Genomic DNA, 22076 nt, shown 5'->3' on the forward strand with positions numbered 1-22076 from the left:
TCGGCTTAAATTACGTCCGTCGTCCGTCAGTCCGTCAGTCCGCCTAGCTCTGATGGGTTTTTGACTCACGTTATGCAGGGTAACCAACTGTCCCCAGGTGTATCCAATCTTCTTGGTCTTCTTCCAGGTCACGTCTCCAGGTCGTTCTTGGTCGACCTTTTTTTTCCTTTTGCCCTGTGGATTCCAGGTGAGGGCCTGTCTTGTTATGCTGGATACAGGTACCTGGGTCTGGGGACGATTCATCTACAGTTTCTCTGGAGAATCTTTCTTCAGATGTGTGTTTGTCCGTCGCCAAAGTATCTCATTTCTGATAGTGTTATGTTAGTGAATTTAAAGGAATTTTCCAAGGCGTGAGATTTGAAATGCCAGTATTTTCGTCTTTTTACAAATGATTCTACAAGTATCATTTTCATAGAGTAAAACAGTTGTGTTATTCTCAGTTTACTTTTGTGTAGTGTTTAATCACACTGTGTGCTAATAAAGCCCTGGGGGGGGGGGGGGGGGGCGATAAAAAATTGAGGTGTGCAGGGCATTTTAATAAGTTGGAACTGGATGCGGTTTAGATAAGCCATGCTTCACATGAAAAACAAGTTCCCACTCAAAGATTATTGCATTATCAAATGTGTTTCCTTTTTCCACTATCGCATAAAGAGTGAATATGTAGAAGACAAATAGAAATTTAGAAAGAAAATATTCTCTTGAGGAATTTGGAAAAGGAAAAAAAAGTCAGAAAAAATGAATATATTTGTTTTTATTAAACATTTTTACTCATATTTATCTGTTTATACAAACAGTTCCTTTATCTGAAACAGAAAAAAAAGTTTAAAAAGGCTGAAAACACTTTTAGTAGTAAAAATACAGTCTTGATTAGACAGATAATTAATTTAAAAAAAACAACACACTTTAGAAGGTAATTAATTACTTGTTTTGTTTTCTAAAAGTCATAAAAATAGTGACAATGTCCTTCCCTAAACATGATATATATATATATATATATATATATATATATATATATATATATATATATATATATATATATATATATATATATATATATATATATATATATATATATATATATGACAGTATGTTTGTTTGTGGGCTTGTGGGTTTGTCCTTTATCCATTACTACACTTTTCAACCGATTGTAATGAAACGTTATGAAGTTGTTGAAAGTATTTCTGGAGAGGTTTCTACCAAAATAAAAAATATTTCTTATGGTTGGCAGCAGGAAGGGTATGAGTTTCAGAGCGGCTATTTAAGCATTTGGTATCCGTTAATTAGGCCTCCTGCATAGTGGTTTATAGGTATTATTATATTCAGTGATGAAACTACATCAAGCGCAGCCACTGGGGATTAGGTGACCCGAAGCGCCCCATTTTCGTCTATAAGCACTATAACATCTACACTAGTTTTAAAAAAGGCTTTATGCTAAAGACAAATTAGGCAACAATAATCGTTGACTACATCAAACGCGGTGCGAACTCCGGCGCCCCATCAGGAGGCGATGTCGCTAACCGTGAGCGCTGTGGCGCCTACTTTCATTCTAAAGATCACCCTACAATAGTGACACGGTACCACACAATTTTCAATGATTAAACCGAGCCAGGGGCCGTACACGGTGCGGACGGGCACGCTCGTATATATTAAATTTTATGTGTAGTATTATTTCACCTTTTCTACGATTTCCGGTAACCGGATGTGGTTTTTTACTCTGTTTGGCGCAAACACTTTAATTGGAGTACTGTTTCAGTTAGGTAAAGTAAATTTCATATCTACGTCGCCCAACCTTGCGGGACACAATCAAACGCAAGCCGACTCTCTAATCCTCCTCCTGCACCCTCCTTCGCTCTAGGCATGCGCAACAGTGTGTACCCACCCACCCCATTTGGACAACTGTGTCCTTCACCCGCCACTGAATAGCGGCCAATGCTACGCCGTGGGTCGGCTCTTATAAGTATAATATATTATTCTTAGATTACTTTTTACTTTGTGAGTGACTTCAGCAACTGGTAATGGTATTTTACCATATATTCGACCATTAAAAATGTTAACTACAGTAGACCTGCCGTTTCACTAAGGTTAACAAAATTGTATACATTTGAATTAAATCTTATTGTGTTGTTTAAGTTTAATTTTCATTCAAATTTATTCAAAATTATTCATATTTATTCAAATGTATTCAAACAACGGTTACAATTGTAGGCACAAAGGCCTTTTTTCACATTGGCCGTTTAAACAAATAAAACAATTCAATAACACATAACAGTAACATAGCACTAAAAATGTAGAATAAAGAAACAATGTTACATAGTTATCATACATAATGAGATAAAAAAGAGAATATAATAGATAAATGAGAAATGTTACAATGAGTCAGTTAGGTCATTAAATAATTTTAGTTTTAGTTTAGATTTGAATATATTTTCAGATCTAGATAGCTTTATTTTATAAGGAAAATTGTTCCAAAAATTAGAACCAGAGTAGGCGAAGCTATGTTTTTGGAAAAAAAGTTGAATATGGGAATGGTAAATTAAGACGACGATTTAATTTTATGTTAAAAGAAAATAGATCTGATAAGTAAGAGGGGGCTGTTTCGTGGAATATTTTATATAAGAAAATTGATTTAGTAAATATTATCTTTTTATTTAATGGAAGTATTTTAGTTGTAAGAAAAGAATCCAGACTACTAGACAAGCCAGTAACCAGTTTTATAGCCATTTTTTGTAAAGAAAGAAGAGGACGCTGCTTAGTTATAAAGCTGCCGCTCCACACTACAGAAGCATAATCCAACCTGGATTGAATAAAAGCTTCATAAAAAATTTTCATTGATTTTAGGTGACCTGATGTTGTATTTTAAGCTGTTTCCATCTCTCTAAAATTATCACTTCTATAGGACCTAATTATTTCAATCTTTTTACGTAGTTAAGATCTCAAAGACGATGAACTATGACATACATTTGTAATTTAATTATGATTAATAAACGGTTTAAAAATTAATCAATATTTCCTTTTTAAGTGCTATTTCTGTAAATTATGCATGCATTATTTACGTTCATCTTGGTGCGCACTGCATTTTTGATATCGATTCTTTAAAAAAAATATTAAAATAATAATAAAAAACATCTCTATTTCACGATTGCACTAAAAGAGCCACGCTATTACTGCTATATAAGAATATATTATGAGAAAGACTAGGGGAGATCATTCCCGCTTTACATCTAAAAATCTTGTTTTCCCACACAATAGTTGCGAAAAGCTGCTATAATCGTGTGCATCTAGAAAATTTGATACACAGTGGGAAAAAAAAAGTTTTCCTTTCAACATAAATCGATCAACAAAGCTATGTATATAATCAAATTTTCGTAAAATAAAATTCATTCGATCACATAAATAAAACTGCACTCAAGTTACATACAGTTAGTCGCATTCTCATTCGACAAGATTGGGAAAAGGGGTTTTACGATCAAGTAAAGTGTAAAACTCGTAAAAAAAAACGGAAGAAATTTTGCTCGGCAGTTTCGATCTATGTCAATCTATGACGACTGATGAAGCAATATTACTATTTTAAATCTGTATCAGTCCTCACAAGCCGGTGATGAAAACTGTAATACTAAAGCGAACACACACAACGCTGATGCTGTAAATTACATGTCTGAGGCAAAAAAAAAAGTTTGATTTCTAATTTAACGTATCAAACTTAATTCAACAAAAAAAAAGTTTTTCAAATGTTTTTACTGCAACCATTTTTGAGCAAACCAAATGGAAAAATAAGCCTTGTAATGTCTAGTCTTACAGGCTGCAACCTTTATCACTATACTTGTTTTCACCCCTTAGCTCATATCATGATTTTGATTTTGATTCCTGTTTCCATTTTAATACCTTTCTATTTGCCCTACACATTTGGTATGCCATTGTTAAACTGGTTTCTTTTTCTTGTTTGTAAATATTTAAACAATGTTGATGTGATTATTTTAAAATTGAAAATAAAAAACATTTTTTTTTAAATTTAAAAAATAAAAAAATAAAAAAAGACGACTGATGAAGCATGTTAAATACAAGTTTGTAAAAAAGTCATTTTTTCAATTTATAAGAACCCATACACATCTTCCTCCTAAGGGGTCGTCCATAAATGACGTCACACTCGAAAGGGGGGAGGGGGGTCCGTAATTTTGTGACGATATGTGAGGAGGGGGAGGAAGGGTTAGATGGTGTGACGTCACAGTTTTGCATTATAAAAAAGCAATGTTAGAAAACAAGTTTTAGCCGTTATTTCGCGTTTTAATAGGAATTGATGAAAATATTCTGTTGACTGAGTTCTGACAAGATTTTGGAAAAATATCGTTTATTTAGTAAAACTTCAACAGCAATTTTGATTGGGGGGGGGGGGGGGTTGTAGGCTGAGGTGTGACGTCATTTTAGGGTGGGGAGGATCTGGTTTTTTGTGTCGACGTGTGACGGGGGATAGGGGGAGGTAAAAAGCGTTAAAAAGCGTGACGTCATTTATGGATAACCCTAAAAGGCAATGACAAGGAATTAAAATAACGTGCTATAATGATTATAAATAGTTATCGTATGTAAGATATTTAAAAAAACGTACCAGTTATATCTTACCCATAGCGACGGCAATATTTTGTCTTGTCCAAAGCATATACTTCACTTAAAACCATAACAAATAAATACAGGAAATAATAAATTAATTAATTAATACATTTAATTAATTAATTGATACATTTAAAAATTCTGTACAGTACAGTACATAGCAGTACTGCACAGCACTGCACATATATGTGTTAAGATCAAGCCGACTTACACGCAAGATTCATGACTTTTACAGTCCTCATCACGTTTGCATTCAATATCAGATTTATTTTTACCGGATATCCCGCAACTGTGAATAGTTGAATGAAAAATAATACATAAGAAACCTTTTAATAACAAGCCTTTATGTAATAATGTACTAAAAAGAAGAAAATAAATGATGTTCTTTAAATATATAATAAAACACTACTATTTAATTAGCAATAAAGAAAAACGTTGTTCACTCTACTATCTATCGGATAATTTTACTAATATTTAAGAAAATACCCATCGTCGATTTTCTCCTTTTATGTTCATTGATACATAAAAACTTGTTATAAAATATTTTTAAATTTGTTTTTGTTTTTTTCAGTGCTTATTTTTTTTTAACACAATAGTTTTCGCCAGAGGCGTAGCGAGGACGGGGTGGGAGGTGCGGAACGCACCGTGTGAGACCGTTTAGGGGGTGACACATTAGGAAACCAATTAAGTCAAACTTAATGTCATGTTGCATTGTCTTCATGTCTTGACCCACCTACCAACTACGAATCTTATCTGTCATTTAGAAGTGACTGCAATGTCGCCCGGGTGTTTCGATCTAGACATACTGGTGACTGACGACTGACGACAGACAGAGGAATTTAATTAAATAAAGCTTGTAAAAAGTCCATGTCTCTCTCTCTCTCTTTCTCTCTTTCTCTCTATCTCTGTCCGCAACATTTTTTATGCCATTTAATCAGTATGTTCAGCGATATATGGAGAACTTACAGCTATGGAATTTTGTTGTAAAATACCATGTTTGATGTTCTAAATGTATAAACTAAATTTTATTCAAAAAAGAAAAATAAAGGCCTATTCGAATTTAGGAACACAATTGTATGCACCCGGAAAAGCGTTTATTTTTGTGAAAAAAATCCCGCAATAAACAATGACGTCATATGTCACAATGTTAAAATTCGGAAAGTATAAAAAACTAATTGTGTCACCTTCCAATTATAGAATAAGAAGAAATGAAATATTTCATTGAAATTTGATTTGTATCTATATATCTACTTATCGAAACGTACGCTACGAAATGTATACAATTTTCTCGGCCTAAAGTAATACAAATTAATTTTTAAAAAAACAATGTAAAAATACCATTGAACAGCCGGAATTTTAATGGAATCATGTAAATCTCTTAATCAGTGTGTGCATTTAATATGGTGTTGTGTTGACTAATAATGTAGGCCTATATCTTTTGGTTTTTATAATTGGTATTGGTAGCCTATGTTATTTAAACCCTTTATCTACTGACGGTACTTATAAGTACCACTTTAATTAAGTGCCTGTATTATTTTTAATTTAATACGAATTTTAAAAATTATTGAGGTAATTAATAGTATTATCTCCCCTGAGTCGCCGGTAGTCGGAGGTATCAATGTTTTTTTTAAAATTAATGGTGTGGCGCCATTTTCAATGTCTTGCTGTATCGGTAGTTCACAATTGTTATGAACAGTTCTCACACACGTTCCTGAATTCCCTTTGTTTTACCTTATTTTTCAAGTTTTCAACCCCAAATATTTTTTATTGGCACCTTCAATAGTCAGGCAAACGCGTTTAACTTCTAGTTATACAATTTTTATCAAATTGTCTTTGTATTAGATCGATGTTTACAAGTGGACTTATAAGTACCGTCAGGGCACACGGTTATTTTCTTAGGATTTTTAGAAAACGGCAGATTTGTTAGGTGGAGTTACATAAATATTGTCTTGATAATAAATAATCGAAATGTACTCAAAATGATATTTACACAATTATAAGAAGGTTTGCATAAGGTATACCTAAGAAATATTGTAATTACATGTTAAATTCTATTAGTAAAAAATAACAAGAATAAAGGTATCAGTTGCAGGCTCGTTTACAAGGTTTAGTTTACTGCATTTGTATACCAAAGCCTAGTTCTAGTAGTTAAATTTAATTTGTTAGTTATATTTACTGCAATAAACTGTCTTGCCAACAATAACTAGCATTTACGAAATGTATACCTGTAGACTAGTAATAGTCCATACTTCTGCATATATATACTATAGATCTATAAGGTAAATTGTAATCAGTAAACAGAAAAGAGTAATACACTACGGCTATCCTAAACACATTGAGCTTACTTCTATTTATGAACTTTGCACTGTAGTGTAGACTTGTCATAACATTCTAGTAGGCTACAATTATACTAGTATTACTAGTAGTTGTGTGCTGAATGACTAGGCTTTTGTTTGTTTATGCGGCTCATTGTACTAGTTATTGGAAGCTTCCAGCAAAAGCATATTCATTCCGGCAACCGTTGTTATACCAGAAAGACCACAGACAAGATTGAGGGAGCATAACATGTCGACTACTTTTGCTGTGTATGAGGTCTAAGATGTGTTCCCATAGAAAATCCAGTAAAAATCGTACTCAAAATATACTTTTGTGCTGTATTTATGTGTGAAAATTACAAAAAATGATTGTTATGATGATTGACATGTTATTAGTTAATAAATTGTATCGTTTGTTCCTGTTTTGTAAAATAAAATTTTTGAAAAAAAAAAAATTTAAAAAAAAAAATTTCCTAGATTACTGACAGTACTTATAAGTACCAATATCTGTTTGGGCCATTACAAATTTATGAAACGAAATTTCCTTCGACATATGCTTTGAATGTGCCAAAAGCAATATAGTAACACATTGTTTAAGTAAAAATCTCATTCAGAACATAATTCCGTAAATAAATGGTTAAAATGTAACGGAATTTTAGCTATTTAGTTATTTCTGCGCCTTATCACAAATATCGATCGACGTTTAGTAAAGAACATTGCGTTTTGACCATTGTAAAATTAAAATATATAGGCCTATAATTCATTGGTAACGGGTACCGACGGCTAGTATATTATATTACGCAAATAGCTCTTTAAATGCATATTAATGCACTATTGTGCTACAAAGAAAAAGCTTGTTTACCCACACATACACTCATTTGAGTTTAATCTTCATAAAGAAACACATTCAATACTTTCAATACCATTAAAAATAAAAATTACCTTGATGTGAAGTCAGCGTTGATGACGAACAATAATAACAATCCAACTAACTTCATTTCAAACTGAAGATGTGGCTGCTTTAAAACAATATATATATATATAATATATAAAGCTCAATTCTTTATGTAAAAATAAGTTTGTTTGTCGTTGACATACTTCTATGGATTTAAGTGTTAGACTATTATCGTGCTCATAGTCTAAATTTATGAGTTAAAAAATTACTATTGAAAGTGTTGGGAAATAATTTTCATTTTTCAAACTGATAGTAATAATTGTCGGCATGTTCCTTAAACACAATTTTAAAAAAAATAACAAAAATTCTAATTATGTCTGAAAATTATTTATATTTAGTCCTTTATCACTTACTTCCCTTTGATAAATTAGGAAAACACAATTACTTCCCTTTATAAAACATTGCCTTAGTAGAAAAGAATTTACTTTTTATTACTTTGTTTTGGTGTTGGGAAAAAAATAATTACATAATTAGCGGGGATTGATCAAGTGCAAATGTTGTAGGTGTTTTACGAATAAGCTTGGAGTATTATAATTGTTCATTTGGTTTGGTTTGGCACCTACGTTCGTTTAAGTGAGTGGAAAAGACTATGAATAAGTTGGGGTACTATAGTCGATTATTAAGCTGAAACAGGCGATTCTGCCTCGGGCTAGACTGTGAGCACTTTGCGTTTATATTCGCGTTAGTGTTTTCTTTGTGTTTAGGTTGGGTTTGCGTTAGTGGTTGCGTTTTGATTTGGTTCGTTTTTGTTCTTTCTTTTTTCGTTTTCGTATTCGTTTTTTTCTTTGGGTTTGTGTTTGTGTTTGTATTTGTGTTTGATGTTGGTTTTGCGTTTGGATTTGGTTTGTTTTCGTTTGCTTTTTCGTTTGTGTTTTTTTTTCTTTGGGTTTGTGTTTGTGGTTGGTTTTGCGTTTGGATTTGGTTTGTTTTCGTTTGCTTTTTCGTTTTTTTTTTCTTTGAGTTCGTATGGTGTTTGTGGTTGTGGTTGGGTTTGTTGTTAGGTTTTTGTTTTCGTTTGCTTTTTTGTTTGTTTTTTTCTTTATGTTTGTATTGGTGTTTGTGATTGTGGTTGGGTTTGTTGTTAGGTTTTTGTTTTCGTTTGTATTTTTAATTGTGTTAGTGTTTTGTTTGCGTTTTGTTGTTTTGGTTGGTTGTGGTTTGGGTGGGCAATGCCGGGTTTATGATGATTACTAAACACACAGCTAATGGTCTTTAACAGAAAGGTATTTCACAGAAGCCAGAGCAGGGCCTGGCCGGGACGGCTAGTAACGTCTAAAATTCGTTTTCTAACATTGCTTTTTTATAATGCAAAAGTGGGACGTAGCACCATCTGAACCCCCCCCCCCTCTCCCACCTCCTTCTCATCATAAACCGTCACAAATTACGGACCCCCCTCCCCTCTGCTAAAGTGACGTCATTTATGGACGACCCATTAGAGTAATATAGAAGCCCTTAGCCTAGTCGCATAGAGTATATTAGTAAACCTTTGCATAGATGTATATAGTATTCTAAAATCCCTTTGCATAGGCGCTAGGAATATATTAACAACCATTTGAATCTGAGCTAAGGCCTAAACAGTGTGTGTACGATACATTTCTACATTCAAAGTTTCTGATAACTATAAAGCAAAAACTACTTACTGCGTTTGAAGAGCTTTTGAAAAGAACTGCTTACTGTGAGATCGCACTTAAGCTCACTGAATCTAACAATGGGCAGGCTGGATTTCCATTTGTCTGTTTAGCTAACTAAGCTATAGTCTGTTTCTACCATCTACCCTGAACTAGCGTCATCACAGACACGTATTGTTTATCGACAGGCTAAACCAGTGGTTCCCAAACTTTTTCAAGTGGCGACCCCCTTTTTATAACTGAAAAGTCAAAATTAGTAAGGAAATTGATAAGTACTAAAATAATACCTTCTCCTCGACTTTCAACATGAATTATTCTTGATAACTGTTTTAATACGATGAATGAAATTACATGATACTAACCTCAACATTTGCAGTTGAGTTTTTGTTAACGCCAAGATCACGTCATTCTCAACACTCACTTTATTTCTTTGTTTTGTTTTTAATTGGAGAAGTGTTGAAAATTCACTCTTGTAAGGATATGTACACACAACAGGAACTTAAACTCAAAAGGCAATCAATTTCACGTTTGCGTATTAATGGTGCACGCTACACCAAAATTGTGTGAGCAGTTTTTCACTTAACACGGTATAAGACGCGGAATCATTCCTTAAAATTAAGAATTCATCTTGTAATTAATCGGGAAAGCTGGCCAAATCAAGGGAAGCAGAGATCGGGTTACGTGTCAATGCAGATTCTTCTTTCAGCTCATGAATTATAACGGAGCAGTTTGTTTTTAAGAGATTCAAAATGCAAAGAATCTTCTTTCAATTTTTTAAATCTCATAATTGTAGCGTTTCTCAAACATGGCAATATTTCTAAGATTTTTTTTTCTTTGCCAATTTTGCAGCTTTGATAAAAATGCCTCAGATTATCGTCAAAAGAGATAATATTCATATATATATATATATATATATATATATATATATATATATATATATATATATATATATATATATATATATATGTTAATTCATTACATCAGATTGATGCAACAGTAGCTGGGTTCAAAAAAAGATAATGTTATGTTTTTCTATGATTTACTGATTTACTTAATGCTAATCGTGTGACAACTAATGCAGTGTAATATTTCTAAGTGTCACATGTCGATTAAAGTTCGCTAGACTGTTTTAAAATATTTTAAACAAAGACAATTTCGAGGAGCAAAGAGTTCATGTGTAACAGGTGGCTATGATTAACGTGCTTTGTGGTGTAGATGTGGATGTGCCTGAAGTGTAAAATGATGCTTTTGACGCGCAGTGTGGTGTTGATATGAATGCCGTATTCTGTGCAGTTGACGTGAATGGCCTATAGTCCGATGTGGATGTTGATGATGTATAAAGCGCGGTAGAATCATGAGAGTAGATTGGGTTGTAGGTGTGTGCTAAAATGAAGATTATTAAACACTACATAAAGCTATAGAAGTATACGCATGTTAAAAACTTTCTTAAGAAAAAAAAACCACGAGTTTGAGTGTTTGATTTCGTGTAGCATTGTATAAGTTCCCGATCCTAGCTATAGGCCTATATACATACACTTGTACCAGCACCAGCTGTTGCCTATATTTATGTCAATCTGACATATGGGTAGCTAGTTATTCTGATCAAAGAATTGTATTGCCCTAATACGCATTCACGAGACTGGATTTGCTAGTTGGCCAACTAAATATGTTTACTTGCGTCACACTTATGACTTTACGTATAAAACTTACTTACAAATATCTAAAATGTTTACATCACATTTCATTAATCGTAACGTCATTTGCACTTTCTGACTATTTAGTATATAAAAGTATTAACAATTTCCACACAAATACACATTTGGGACTTTTTTCCTGTGACACTTTTCCTGTGACTTTTTTATGTGTGAATTTTTTTCTATAGTTTGTTCCTGTGTTGTTTTTTTTTCCTGTGACTTCTTTTTCCTACATTCGAAATTTTACAATTAATTAACTTTTTTTTTTAACCAGAATCGAATTCTCAGAAGCTGACCATCTGTGTGATTAATGTTTCTCCAATGAAACTACCATAGCTAACATGCCATCGTATACTTATCTCCCTCCTCTCTCTCTCTCTCTCAAGCAATAAAGTTCAATATTTTAATCTAACTCCGGTTTCGACTCTCCGACTCTTGTAAAAATCTTCATTTTTGGATGCGGGGATGGGTAGCTTTTATGGATTGGCAGGTATATTCCCTATGACAGGAAATGATTTTAAAAGGCTGAATTACTTTTAATTTTTTTAAGTGCAGTTGGTATTATGTTTGTTAGTTAAAATAAATAATTTTAATAATTTTATAATCGAGACTGTAAATGAAATAAATAAATAAAATAGATATATATAATAGTTGTATCGATGTAACCAACAGTGCATTTTACTATTCTGATACATAAGATAAAGTGGTACAACTCAGTTTTAAGATTTCTAAAAGAAACTTCACTCAGAGGACAAGGGATGTAGTGGGTTATATTGTGGAAAACTCAAACCGTAGAATTAAATGGGAGCTAACTCATTAAAGGGAAAAAGGAGATCAGTCAAAGATTAACAATTAAAAATGACTGCTATACCCAGGTTTTCAAGCAAATAAAGATTAAACCATTCAAAAAATTCAGTGAAATATTTAACAAGGGATTTATGAGTTTTGTAATAATTGGTGTTGCTTGGAATTCTTTGAAAATAATATTTGTTTTGTCAGATGCGCAATAACTGTATATCTTCATTTGTTTTAATAAAACATTACTGCATAAATTGGAATGCTGTGTTAATATTACATTTCAATGTTTTTATTAACTTATCTATGTTTGGCTTATAGCTATATTGCTAGTGAGCAAGTGCGCATTAAATATAAACCAGTTTATAGTTAGGAATAATGTTATGTCAAGCTGTTGCCTTTGAAGAGCTTAGTGAGGCATAAGTGTGGTTTTGAAAATTCTTTTGTGTCCAGCACACGTGTATGAACGCGAGGACTAATCAATACACGATCAAATCTGTGACACTAAGCTCAAAAGTAGAGTAGGCTTATACAGCCTCCGGGCATGAGTTTGTTTAGTGAGAGATATGGGGGCTGGGGTGGGCATTAGTACTTTCACGTTTCAAAAAGTTATGAGCCTGGTGGTCAAATATTAAGAATAAGTGTCGCGTGGTCAAATCAGTAACGCTCATGGTTGATAAACTGAAAAGTCCCGAGTTCGAAACCCGAGGCTAGAATTGGCTCGACAGCTGGGGCATTAACATCTAGGGGAGACAACTCGACAAGTGGGACAGCAACACATCTAGGTGAGACAACTCGAAAGATAGGACAGCAACATATCTAGGGGAGACAACTGGACAAGTGAGACAAGCAACACATCTAGGGGAGACAACTCGACAGCTGATACAGCAACACATCTAGGGGAGATAACTCGACAGCTGATACAGCAACACATCTAGGGGAGATAACTCGACAAGTGGGACAGCAACACATCTAGGAGAGACAACTCGACAGCTGATACAGCAACACATCTAGGGGAGACAACTCGACAAGTGGGTCATTAACTCATCTAGGGGATACAACTCGATAGCTGGGGACAGCAACACATCTAGGGGAGACAACTGGACAACTGAGATTACAAGCATCATCTTTTCCCTATCCTGCCCAAGAATCGTATGGCAGATGTTGTAGGGCTCATCTGTTTCAATGATCTCGGATGGCCAGGGGATAGCGTGGTCAGCTCTATGCCCAGGGACAAATAATCTCAAGCGCAAAATATTTCATTAACAAAAGTTACCAAGGCAAATTATACCATGGACAAATGGCAACAAAGTATCTCTGACCAAATATATATATCATTTAGGAAGATTTTAATCGATTTTAATATTTATTTAAATTTATGGCTTATTTTGTACACATAATAAATGTGAAAAAAAAAGTTTGTCCAATTACATTGGACTTATTAAAATTGCAACTATTAGATATATAATATTTGTAGATTAAAACTAAGGTTCGATAGACAATTTGGGTGGGCTTGCCGATCATAAAACAAAACTTTGACATACGTTGGAGGACACATGATCAAAGAAGATGACCCATCTACTGATGAAAGGGCTATAAAACACATTCGTAGCTAACTGGCCTCTCGCTTTGTTGGCGGAAAGACCCCAGGGTAGAATACATCCGCTCTCCGTGGACAAAACAACTGTCCCCCTTAATTAAGTCAATTGGTACTTTCCGGTCACACATAAGTGATTACGTAACAAATGCTTATTTTATTTAGTATACACTTAAGTATGTTAAGTCTGGCTTCAGGGAACACGGGGTGATAGAGTTGTGGCTTGACAAAGGGAAATAACCAAACCAAACACATTTACACCAAGCTAAGCTACACCCCCTTTTCTCTGCAAAATAAATAACAGTAGAAGCAACACCTTTCTCAGTACAACGCGAAAAGTAGCAGAGCCGAGCAATCTATCGCCTCTGTAACAATATCTCCCTTTTTCCCTATCCTCCAAACTAATAAAAATTAGGCCGCATTTTACTATTTAACCATAGTTTGATCTTTACAATTACAATTATCACAACCCTACATATATACCCCTCATTTTGTATTAGAAAATTTTACTCTTCACCTACAAGCTGATAATGATGTTCAAAACTTAAGACCGCAATATGAAATTGTATTTTCTTAAATGCTATAAATATTGTAAGGGACACCCTTACAAGGTGGACGAGCGGGAATCTAAAGTCATCTCTTTCATTTTATTCTTTGCAACATAATGTGCAACTCTCTATACTTTGCAATTGCGTGCATTTGCTGTGTTCTTACTATCTAAATTTTTAAAGTATGTATCGGCAGTACCTTGTAATTATAGTCGTATACTTGACCACCCGTTGTCCGTGGATAACTGTAGGTTCCGGGGTCATTTATAAATAACGTCATGCTTGTTTGACAATTTTGATTCCCCCCCCCCCCCCCCACTCCCCAATGTCACATACTGTCACTAAGAAACTTCAAAAAATAATCTAAAAAGACCTCACACATCAGCCAACCATGAGCTTTACCGACTCGACCACGCCGAAACCGTTGCCTACCCTCCAACTTAAAAGCTTATCCAGTGGTGCAGCAAGTACTGACATGAAATTATGTCATAATTTCCAATATTGGACAGGACAGGAGGTTTACGATCTGCCACGCCATTGCCTTATAAATTTATTTGTGACTAGAAATCCTAAAATAAATGATCGTGTGCCCTACGGTACTCCTGAGTATTCGTGTAAAGATTAATATGATACAAAGACAATTTTAAAAACTGTATAAATACCTGAATATTGAAGAAGTCAATACAATATGTATATATATATATATATATATATATATATATATATATGTATATATATATGTATATATATATATGTATATATATGTATATATGTTTATATATATACATAAGTCTAACTTTTATTTTAAATCTGTAAATTTGAATGATTTTAATTAATTGGTGATTCGATTGTATGCGTAAGCCAAAAAGTCTCGAGTTCGAATCCTAGGGCTGCCTTGTAGTTTATTCTTGGTTGGACAAAGGCTATGGAAGCAAATTTAAAAAGAAAAGCAGACTGAAATCTGAGTAAGTGACCTAAATGGTGCATAACAATTTGACATGTATCCTTAATTGTGATGGAGGCGTGGTCGATTTGGCAAAAGCTCATGGTTGATAAATTCGAAAAAAAAAAGTCTCGAGTTCAAACTATCTGGCAGTTAAGGCTCGATCAGTTCCAACACTAAACATTAAGAACGAAGAAGAAGAAGAAAAGCAAAGAAGGAGGGTAGGCCTCTTATATAGGACCTACATGAAACGTTTCAACATTCATAACAACACTGATACAAGGCAGTGTCGCTGCTTGAGCTTTGGTGCAGTTTGTTACAGATGCTCAATGTTATTGCTATTGGAAGCTTCCAGCAAAAACAGTCCAACAACTGTTGCCACACAGAAAGAAGAACACAGAATAGAAGTCACTAAGGAATAAGAGAGCATGACATGTCGGCACTTTTTGTCGTGTTTGGTACAGTCAGAAGAAAAGTCTAATATATGTTCCCATATAAAATCAAACAAAAATATACTAAAAATATAGTTTATTGTTGTGTGTGTATGAGAGATTTACAAAAATGATTGTTACAATGATTGCCATGTTATTAGTAAATAAATTTTACAGTTTATTCTTGTTTTGTCATTTTTTTTATATTTTTGTGTGGAAAAAATGCTCAACATTCCTGACTGCACTTAAAATTTCAAATATATATTTGGGCTATTAAAAATGTACGTAACTAAATTCACTTCGATCTATGCTTTAATTAAGTATGCAAAAATCAATATAATAACACATTCTTTTAGAAATAAATTCCATTCAGAACTTAATTCAGCACATGAATGATTAAAACTCTAATTAAGTCAAATATAAAATGCTTGCCATTGGATCCAGACGCACGTGTCAAGGTTCAGAGAAATTGTTAGGTTAATTTCACCTGACAATTTCGATCCATGACAAAAAAAAACCTGGGTTCAAGCTCTGAGTTCCAAGGCTATGTACTTTACTTGAGCATTGTTGACTCTACTAAACCCAATGTGCAGTTTAAGCATTTTAAGCATTTTCATTCAGAGGTTGGCAAATCTCAAAGGAAATAAACTATAAACACTGCTTCTTTTTCTTACCGCAGTCCAAAATATATCGTAATTTAAAATATAATATAGCCTATTAATTTATAAGTAGTAGATTATCTATTATTGATACCTATTTTGAGAATGCAACCTGCGAAATTAAAAAAAAAAATACTCTGAACGCTCGGCTTGCAATTACAACTCAATGGAAAAAAAAAGAATTTTAAGAAATCGCAAAAAAAATGTTATGTCATAAAACTCTTTAATTTACATTACCTTATTTACAAATATGAGTATAATGTACATAAATATAACAATGAAAAAAATTAATCAACTATGAATAATACATTTACACATTTACATTATTAAACAACATATCTCCAATTCTCGCTCACTTTGAGAAACCACCATTTTTAAATACAGATAGAGCAAAAAACTATTTATACACCCACGTAAACAGCTGCTAGGGTTCACGTGATTCTAACAAGCAGTTTGTCCATGTAAGCAGTAGCTTATTCAGAGCACTATACAATATCGAATCTAGGTACTGAACTCGTGATTATTATTTAAGGTGTATACTGCATTCTTCCTCTAGACTATGCTAGCACTTAAATAAAAAATTAAGATTGTAAAAAATAACTACAGAGTTGAAAATACAAATATAAACTAAGTATGATGTGGAAAAAATATAATAGTTATTTTACTCAGTTAATTTTAAATTAGTGCACCATGCCTTAAACATTTTATACAAAAATGTTATATTTTTTAAAAATATGTAACGTATGCTTTAAATATTATATTAGCCCTTTTATTGTATGTTGATAGTACAATTACCAAAAACAGTAAACTACTACAAACAGTTTGTAATGCACTTTGATTTTCCTTATTGCACCCTTTGTAACCTTACACAAATTAAACTTTCTTCTACAATGTAGCAACATATGAAAATGAATATTCTGACAATTATATTAATTTAATTGTGATGTTGTCTCCATACTTAATATTGTAATCTTTTAAGCACCTATCATCTGCCAGTACAGTTCCAGCAAATTCCCATTGCTGATATCCTGCCACAATGTGTAAAGCATCTTTGTTGTTTTCTTTCAGCTGGCTTATGGGTGTAAATATGGAAAGGGGCAATAGCACTTTAACAGACGCTCCATAGTGTTTTAACTTATGGAAAGTAATAACCAGTTCATCTTTTGTTGCAATAGGCAGTTTTGGCTGAGAACTACTTGAATTATTTTCTGAAAAAAATAAATAATACATACATTAAATAATAACATGATATTTGAAAAGTATCTGATTGTTGTTAATATATTTTTCTATGTTAATTTTTAAATGTTGCTTAATAGACAATAACTCAAATTGTTGCCAATTTTGATTTTTACTTTCTCGTATATACGAAGTATAGAGAAAGTATTGTAATCGTGCAAAAAATCTCTTGAAATTTTAACAATTTTCACCGTATTACACCTCAGTCCTTCATCACATCCGAAGTATAGAGGACTTATTTTAATCGGGCAAAATTATCAATCCAGATTTATCAAAATTAAGAGGTTTTATGCGTAATCCATTCTGAAAAACTGGGCTTTGCAATTCTGTCCGTATGTCTGTGTGTCTGTCTGTGTGTAAACACGATTACTTGAGTACCGTTACAGCTAGGTTGATGAAATTTCATATATAAGTATTTTATCAAAATCGTAGATCCGTATTAACTTTTGAGCAATTTCCTATAAACGGAAGTGGTACTTTTTCTACTTTGAATTTTTCAAAAGCCTATAACTTGAGTACTATTTCAGATAGATAAATGAAATTTCACAGTTGAGTAAAAGATCTAATTTTCCACCTTCTGTTAAATTTTGAGTAATTTCCGTTGATCGGAAGTAGTAATTTACGCTACTTCCGATTTCTCAAAAAACTAATGTAAATTTTTAAAGTACTAATAATATTGCGCACAAGTATGCACTTTTTTATTTGGCGTTCACTCGGTGTGCAATTATTTTGTCTACGAGATTTTATTCTATTTTTAAAACTTTAAGTATTTAAAATGGATTAAAAATCATGTCTATAGCCCGAGTTCCCATCCCCTGTTGTTTTATATAAGAATATTCGAGAAAGTTTAGGTGAGATCACTTCCGGTTTATTTTTCTCAAGACTAGCTATCATCCAAATAGCTTTACACTTTTTCTTTGTAAAAATATTGGCATTAAAAACTAATAATAAGTTAAATTGAATTAGTATTTAGTTTACTTCCAATGTTTAGCCCAGTTCTTTTTGATAAATCTGACAAACTTTATTTAAAAGGAAGTTATTTTATACCTGCTGATAGACTATCCTCTAAAGTAACATTTCTTACATCTGTCTGATACTAAAATAAGATAAAAGGTATGCATTAATAATGCATTATATAGAATTAAAATATTGCTATCAATTAAAAATGTATTATCCTAAATGATTAATATTTTGAAATGGCTTTTAAACTAAGAAATGTCAGAAAAAGCCAAAGTAATATTCTTTTTTACATATTGTAAGAAAAAATTTGTTCAAGAGAAAAAGCACATCAATGCTCGATTCTAATTCGAAGTAATTTATCTTAGATTACTACTCTGTAGATTTTGATTATTTGTCTGAGTAATAACCCAAGCATTGATAGCATCATTGCTGATTCATAATCTGCTTAAAAACTTAGCTGTAAAAACACAATATCTATAATTATATAACACATTGTTGCATATAAAAATTGTTCCTTAGTGAAATACATTAGATTACATCATACCTGAACACCTTCATTACTGGGATTTTTCTCTCTTTCATAGCATTCTGTAATGGAAAGTATATTTATTTATAAAAAGGTAAGAAATAAATAGTTGTAAAGTAGGACTAAAATGCTTATAATTGAATTACCTTCTTGTGGTATAACATCTGTTTGAAAAGTGAAATCCTGTGTAAAATAATAATAGTATTTAATTGATAGTCTATTTAATAACCAGTTCCCTTCATGTTTCTACAACTACACACAAAACATAATAAAATACAGAAAGAAAAACTCTTCATGATATTCTCAACATAACACTTGGCACTATCTTTACCAAACATAAATGCCTGTAAGAATAATAACTTTCCTAATTTTATTGCTTTATTAAGCCATGTGTTAGCTTAAGTATTTAAAATTTTGCTATATCCCTGATTCAATTTATTTTAATATTAGGAAAATAACCATGCCTCTTATGTTCAGTTTTTTAAATTTTATATAGCAAATTTTGTACCTGTTCATAATCGATGTTTATTACCTGAATTATATTTGTATCATCTGTAACATCCTCTTCTAAGGTATTTGCCAAGCCTAAGCAAATTTAACATTAAAATAAAATAAAATAAGGTTAAATTGTTTTTTTTTAATACAACTGAAAATACTGCATTTCTGAATAGTGTTTTTATTTTTTTTCTAAATATTTAAATGAACATATTTTGCAGATAATTTACTGTTGAGTTAAAATGTTATTATCTATGTTAAGATACTTCAGTGTGGCTACATAATAATATTTACAATAATAAAAGTAATGCTATGAAAAAAAAACTTTTTAAAAATTAGAAAAATGTGATTTTCAAGTACCTGCTACCTCTGTTTCATCTGTTGTTACCTGGGTACAAAACAATGCATATTTATAACTCATCTTACAATATCATTAGCATATATATATATATATATATATATATATATATATATATATATATATATATATATATATATATATATATATATATATATACACACATACATGCACACATACATGGACACACAGGCCTGCAAGCCCGTTGGCACACACAACACACACACACGCACACATACACACACACACACACACAATTACTTATTTATTTTAATTTTAAATGTTTTATTAAAATATAGTTACCTGTTGTTGATAATCGTTTGAGCGATATTGTGTGCTTGGTTCTATTTCATTTGTCCCTTCTAAATGACAAGTTTAAAAATGAGGATAAAAATAAAATCAGCCGTGGAAAGCGGTTACCTATAAACCCTAAATATACATAGTTTTAGTTCATTTTGCATTTTTTTTGTGTAGTTAACCATTTTAAAAAATAATATAGAGGCTACATTTGCTACTGAGAATTGTAATGCATATTTTTGTATATAGAAATACAGTATAAACAATATCAAGCTAAATTAAATAATTTGTAGTCAATAAGAGAAATGGTCTACTTTAAAAAATTTATGATTTAAATACCTGATGAAACAGTAATACTTTGGTGTGATTCCCTCAAATCCTTTAAGAAAAAGAAAGAATTTTTACTATTGCTTTAATGAACCAGAAACTTTAATTCTAAATTAAGTTAACATATTTAAAAATAAAATGTTACCAATACTTCATCCTCCATACTGAAACACGGCTTCATTAAATAAGTTTCTTCTGTGGCATCTGACAAATATGTATTCCCTACATATTCAATAAATAAGAAATAATAGAAAAAATAAATAAATCACAAAAACTTACATGTTTACAAGGAATGTGTATAGCAACTATTATAAATACTCAATATTTATTAATATAGATTGCAATCAATTTTTAAAAGTATTCAATACCTTCTTGATGTATATTGTCATGCTGTGTAAACCTGTTTGATTGCTATGTAAAAGAAAAAAGCTTATTAATATATATATATATACACAGAAAGTGAATCTGTAAACATTACTCAAAGGTATGCATTGTAGTCACAAGTCCTTTCATTAAAGTAATATACAATATTAAATATGACATTAATAAAAATTGATTTGGAGGTATTTTTTAATTTTTTTTTATTAAACTTGTTTTTTTTATTTTGTCACCCTTCCGTCTTAAAAACTGCAAGCAAAATTACAATTTCCTCTAACAGACTGTATGGTTTTATCTTGACAACACTTTAATGAAAATCATTTTGTTTTAAAATTTTAAGTGCATGATTATATAAAACCTTTTTTTTTTAATTTCGTTTTTTTTTCTAGTTGTTTTAAAAATAATTTCCCCTTGTTGTTCTTTATAATTTGCAAGACATATTTTAATGCTGAAAGTTTTTGAAACACAAATTATAGTAAAACCCTAAACCCTTCAGTGAAAAAAAATTCTTATCATTTAACAAAATATCTTCTTTCTGCATTTTGTTTGCATTTTTCATTTGTCCTTATAAACAAGAATAATAATGTTCTGAATCATATTACTTCATTGATTCAAAAAATAAACTGTAATATATAAAGTGTAATCTATTAATTATATTTGATCTTATGAAAATGGGTACCTCTCTTATGCTAATAATCTAAAATGAAACAAAATTTTAAAAATTTACATTAAGTTGATCATCACTGGTGCAGTGTGTTCTATTTTGTTCATCTACCTCTACCTCTTGTAAGATTCTTGTAGGGCCTATATAAATAAAAAAAATGCAATTATATGAGTATAATACTGAAAACGTTATTTAGGACAGTGTAAATATTTTTTTTTTCTGTGTGCATTTAATATTTTATTTAAAGTTTGATTTTTTGCTAGCAAAAAAAACAACATACCAGAGTTTAGATTCTAAACAGTTACTATTTATTTTTGCAATAGTGTAAGAAATACTAACAAACAAATTTTTTTTCAAAATTAAATTAAGTATGATTGTAATACCTTGTGGCAATGTACCAGATGATTCCTGTATGCAAAAGAGAATAATAATTATTGCCTAACTATTACATGAATCATCCTTAGCAAGCATGGATTATCAAAAACAAAATTGATGACATTCTTTTAATGTGAACAGTTTTATTCATCAAAGAAAACTAAAGTTGCAAAATATTATCATATTATTTGTAAACTGTTACTTTATACTTTAAGTGTCTAACTTACAGCCTACCCTTTGATAATAATACAGCAATTTCCTTTAAAGACTATATTGATTTAATTAATAAAGAA

At 31.7% G+C, this 22076-nt stretch overlaps 1 protein-coding gene and 1 long non-coding RNA gene across 2 annotated transcripts in view; both read right to left on the minus strand.

The window, feature by feature from the left end:
* Nucleotides 1-758: 758 nt before the first annotated feature.
* On the minus strand, nt 759-9612 carry LOC131950139 (uncharacterized). Its single transcript, XR_009388291.1, has 5 exons — nt 9513-9612; nt 7860-7936; nt 4814-4891; nt 4601-4659; nt 759-803 (listed from the first exon to the last, which is right to left on the minus strand). It is a non-coding gene; the product is annotated as an uncharacterized LOC131950139 (long non-coding RNA).
* A 6759-nt stretch (nt 9613-16371) lies between these two features.
* LOC131950156 (uncharacterized) overlaps nt 16372-22076 on the minus strand; it is a 32941-nt gene continuing 27236 nt past the window's right edge. The window contains exons 12-23 of the mRNA XM_059312205.1: nt 21792-21816; nt 21472-21548; nt 20735-20777; nt 20512-20588; nt 20379-20418; nt 20046-20104; nt 19745-19772; nt 19422-19474; nt 19036-19072; nt 18908-18951; nt 18451-18499; nt 16372-17375 (exon numbers count right to left, since the gene is read on the minus strand). Coding sequence (XP_059168188.1) covers nt 17092-17375; nt 18451-18499; nt 18908-18951; nt 19036-19072; nt 19422-19474; nt 19745-19772; nt 20046-20104; nt 20379-20418; nt 20512-20588; nt 20735-20777; nt 21472-21548; nt 21792-21816 — 816 coding nt within the window. The 3' untranslated portion in view covers nt 16372-17091. The remainder of the gene's footprint in view (nt 17376-18450; nt 18500-18907; nt 18952-19035; nt 19073-19421; nt 19475-19744; nt 19773-20045; nt 20105-20378; nt 20419-20511; nt 20589-20734; nt 20778-21471; nt 21549-21791; nt 21817-22076) is intronic.

Source organism: Physella acuta, unplaced genomic scaffold, assembly GCF_028476545.2.
Source record: "Physella acuta isolate Inbredline_101_S28 unplaced genomic scaffold, ASM2847654v3 ptg000738l, whole genome shotgun sequence".
Classification (NCBI taxonomy): domain Eukaryota; kingdom Metazoa; phylum Mollusca; class Gastropoda; family Physidae; genus Physella; species Physella acuta.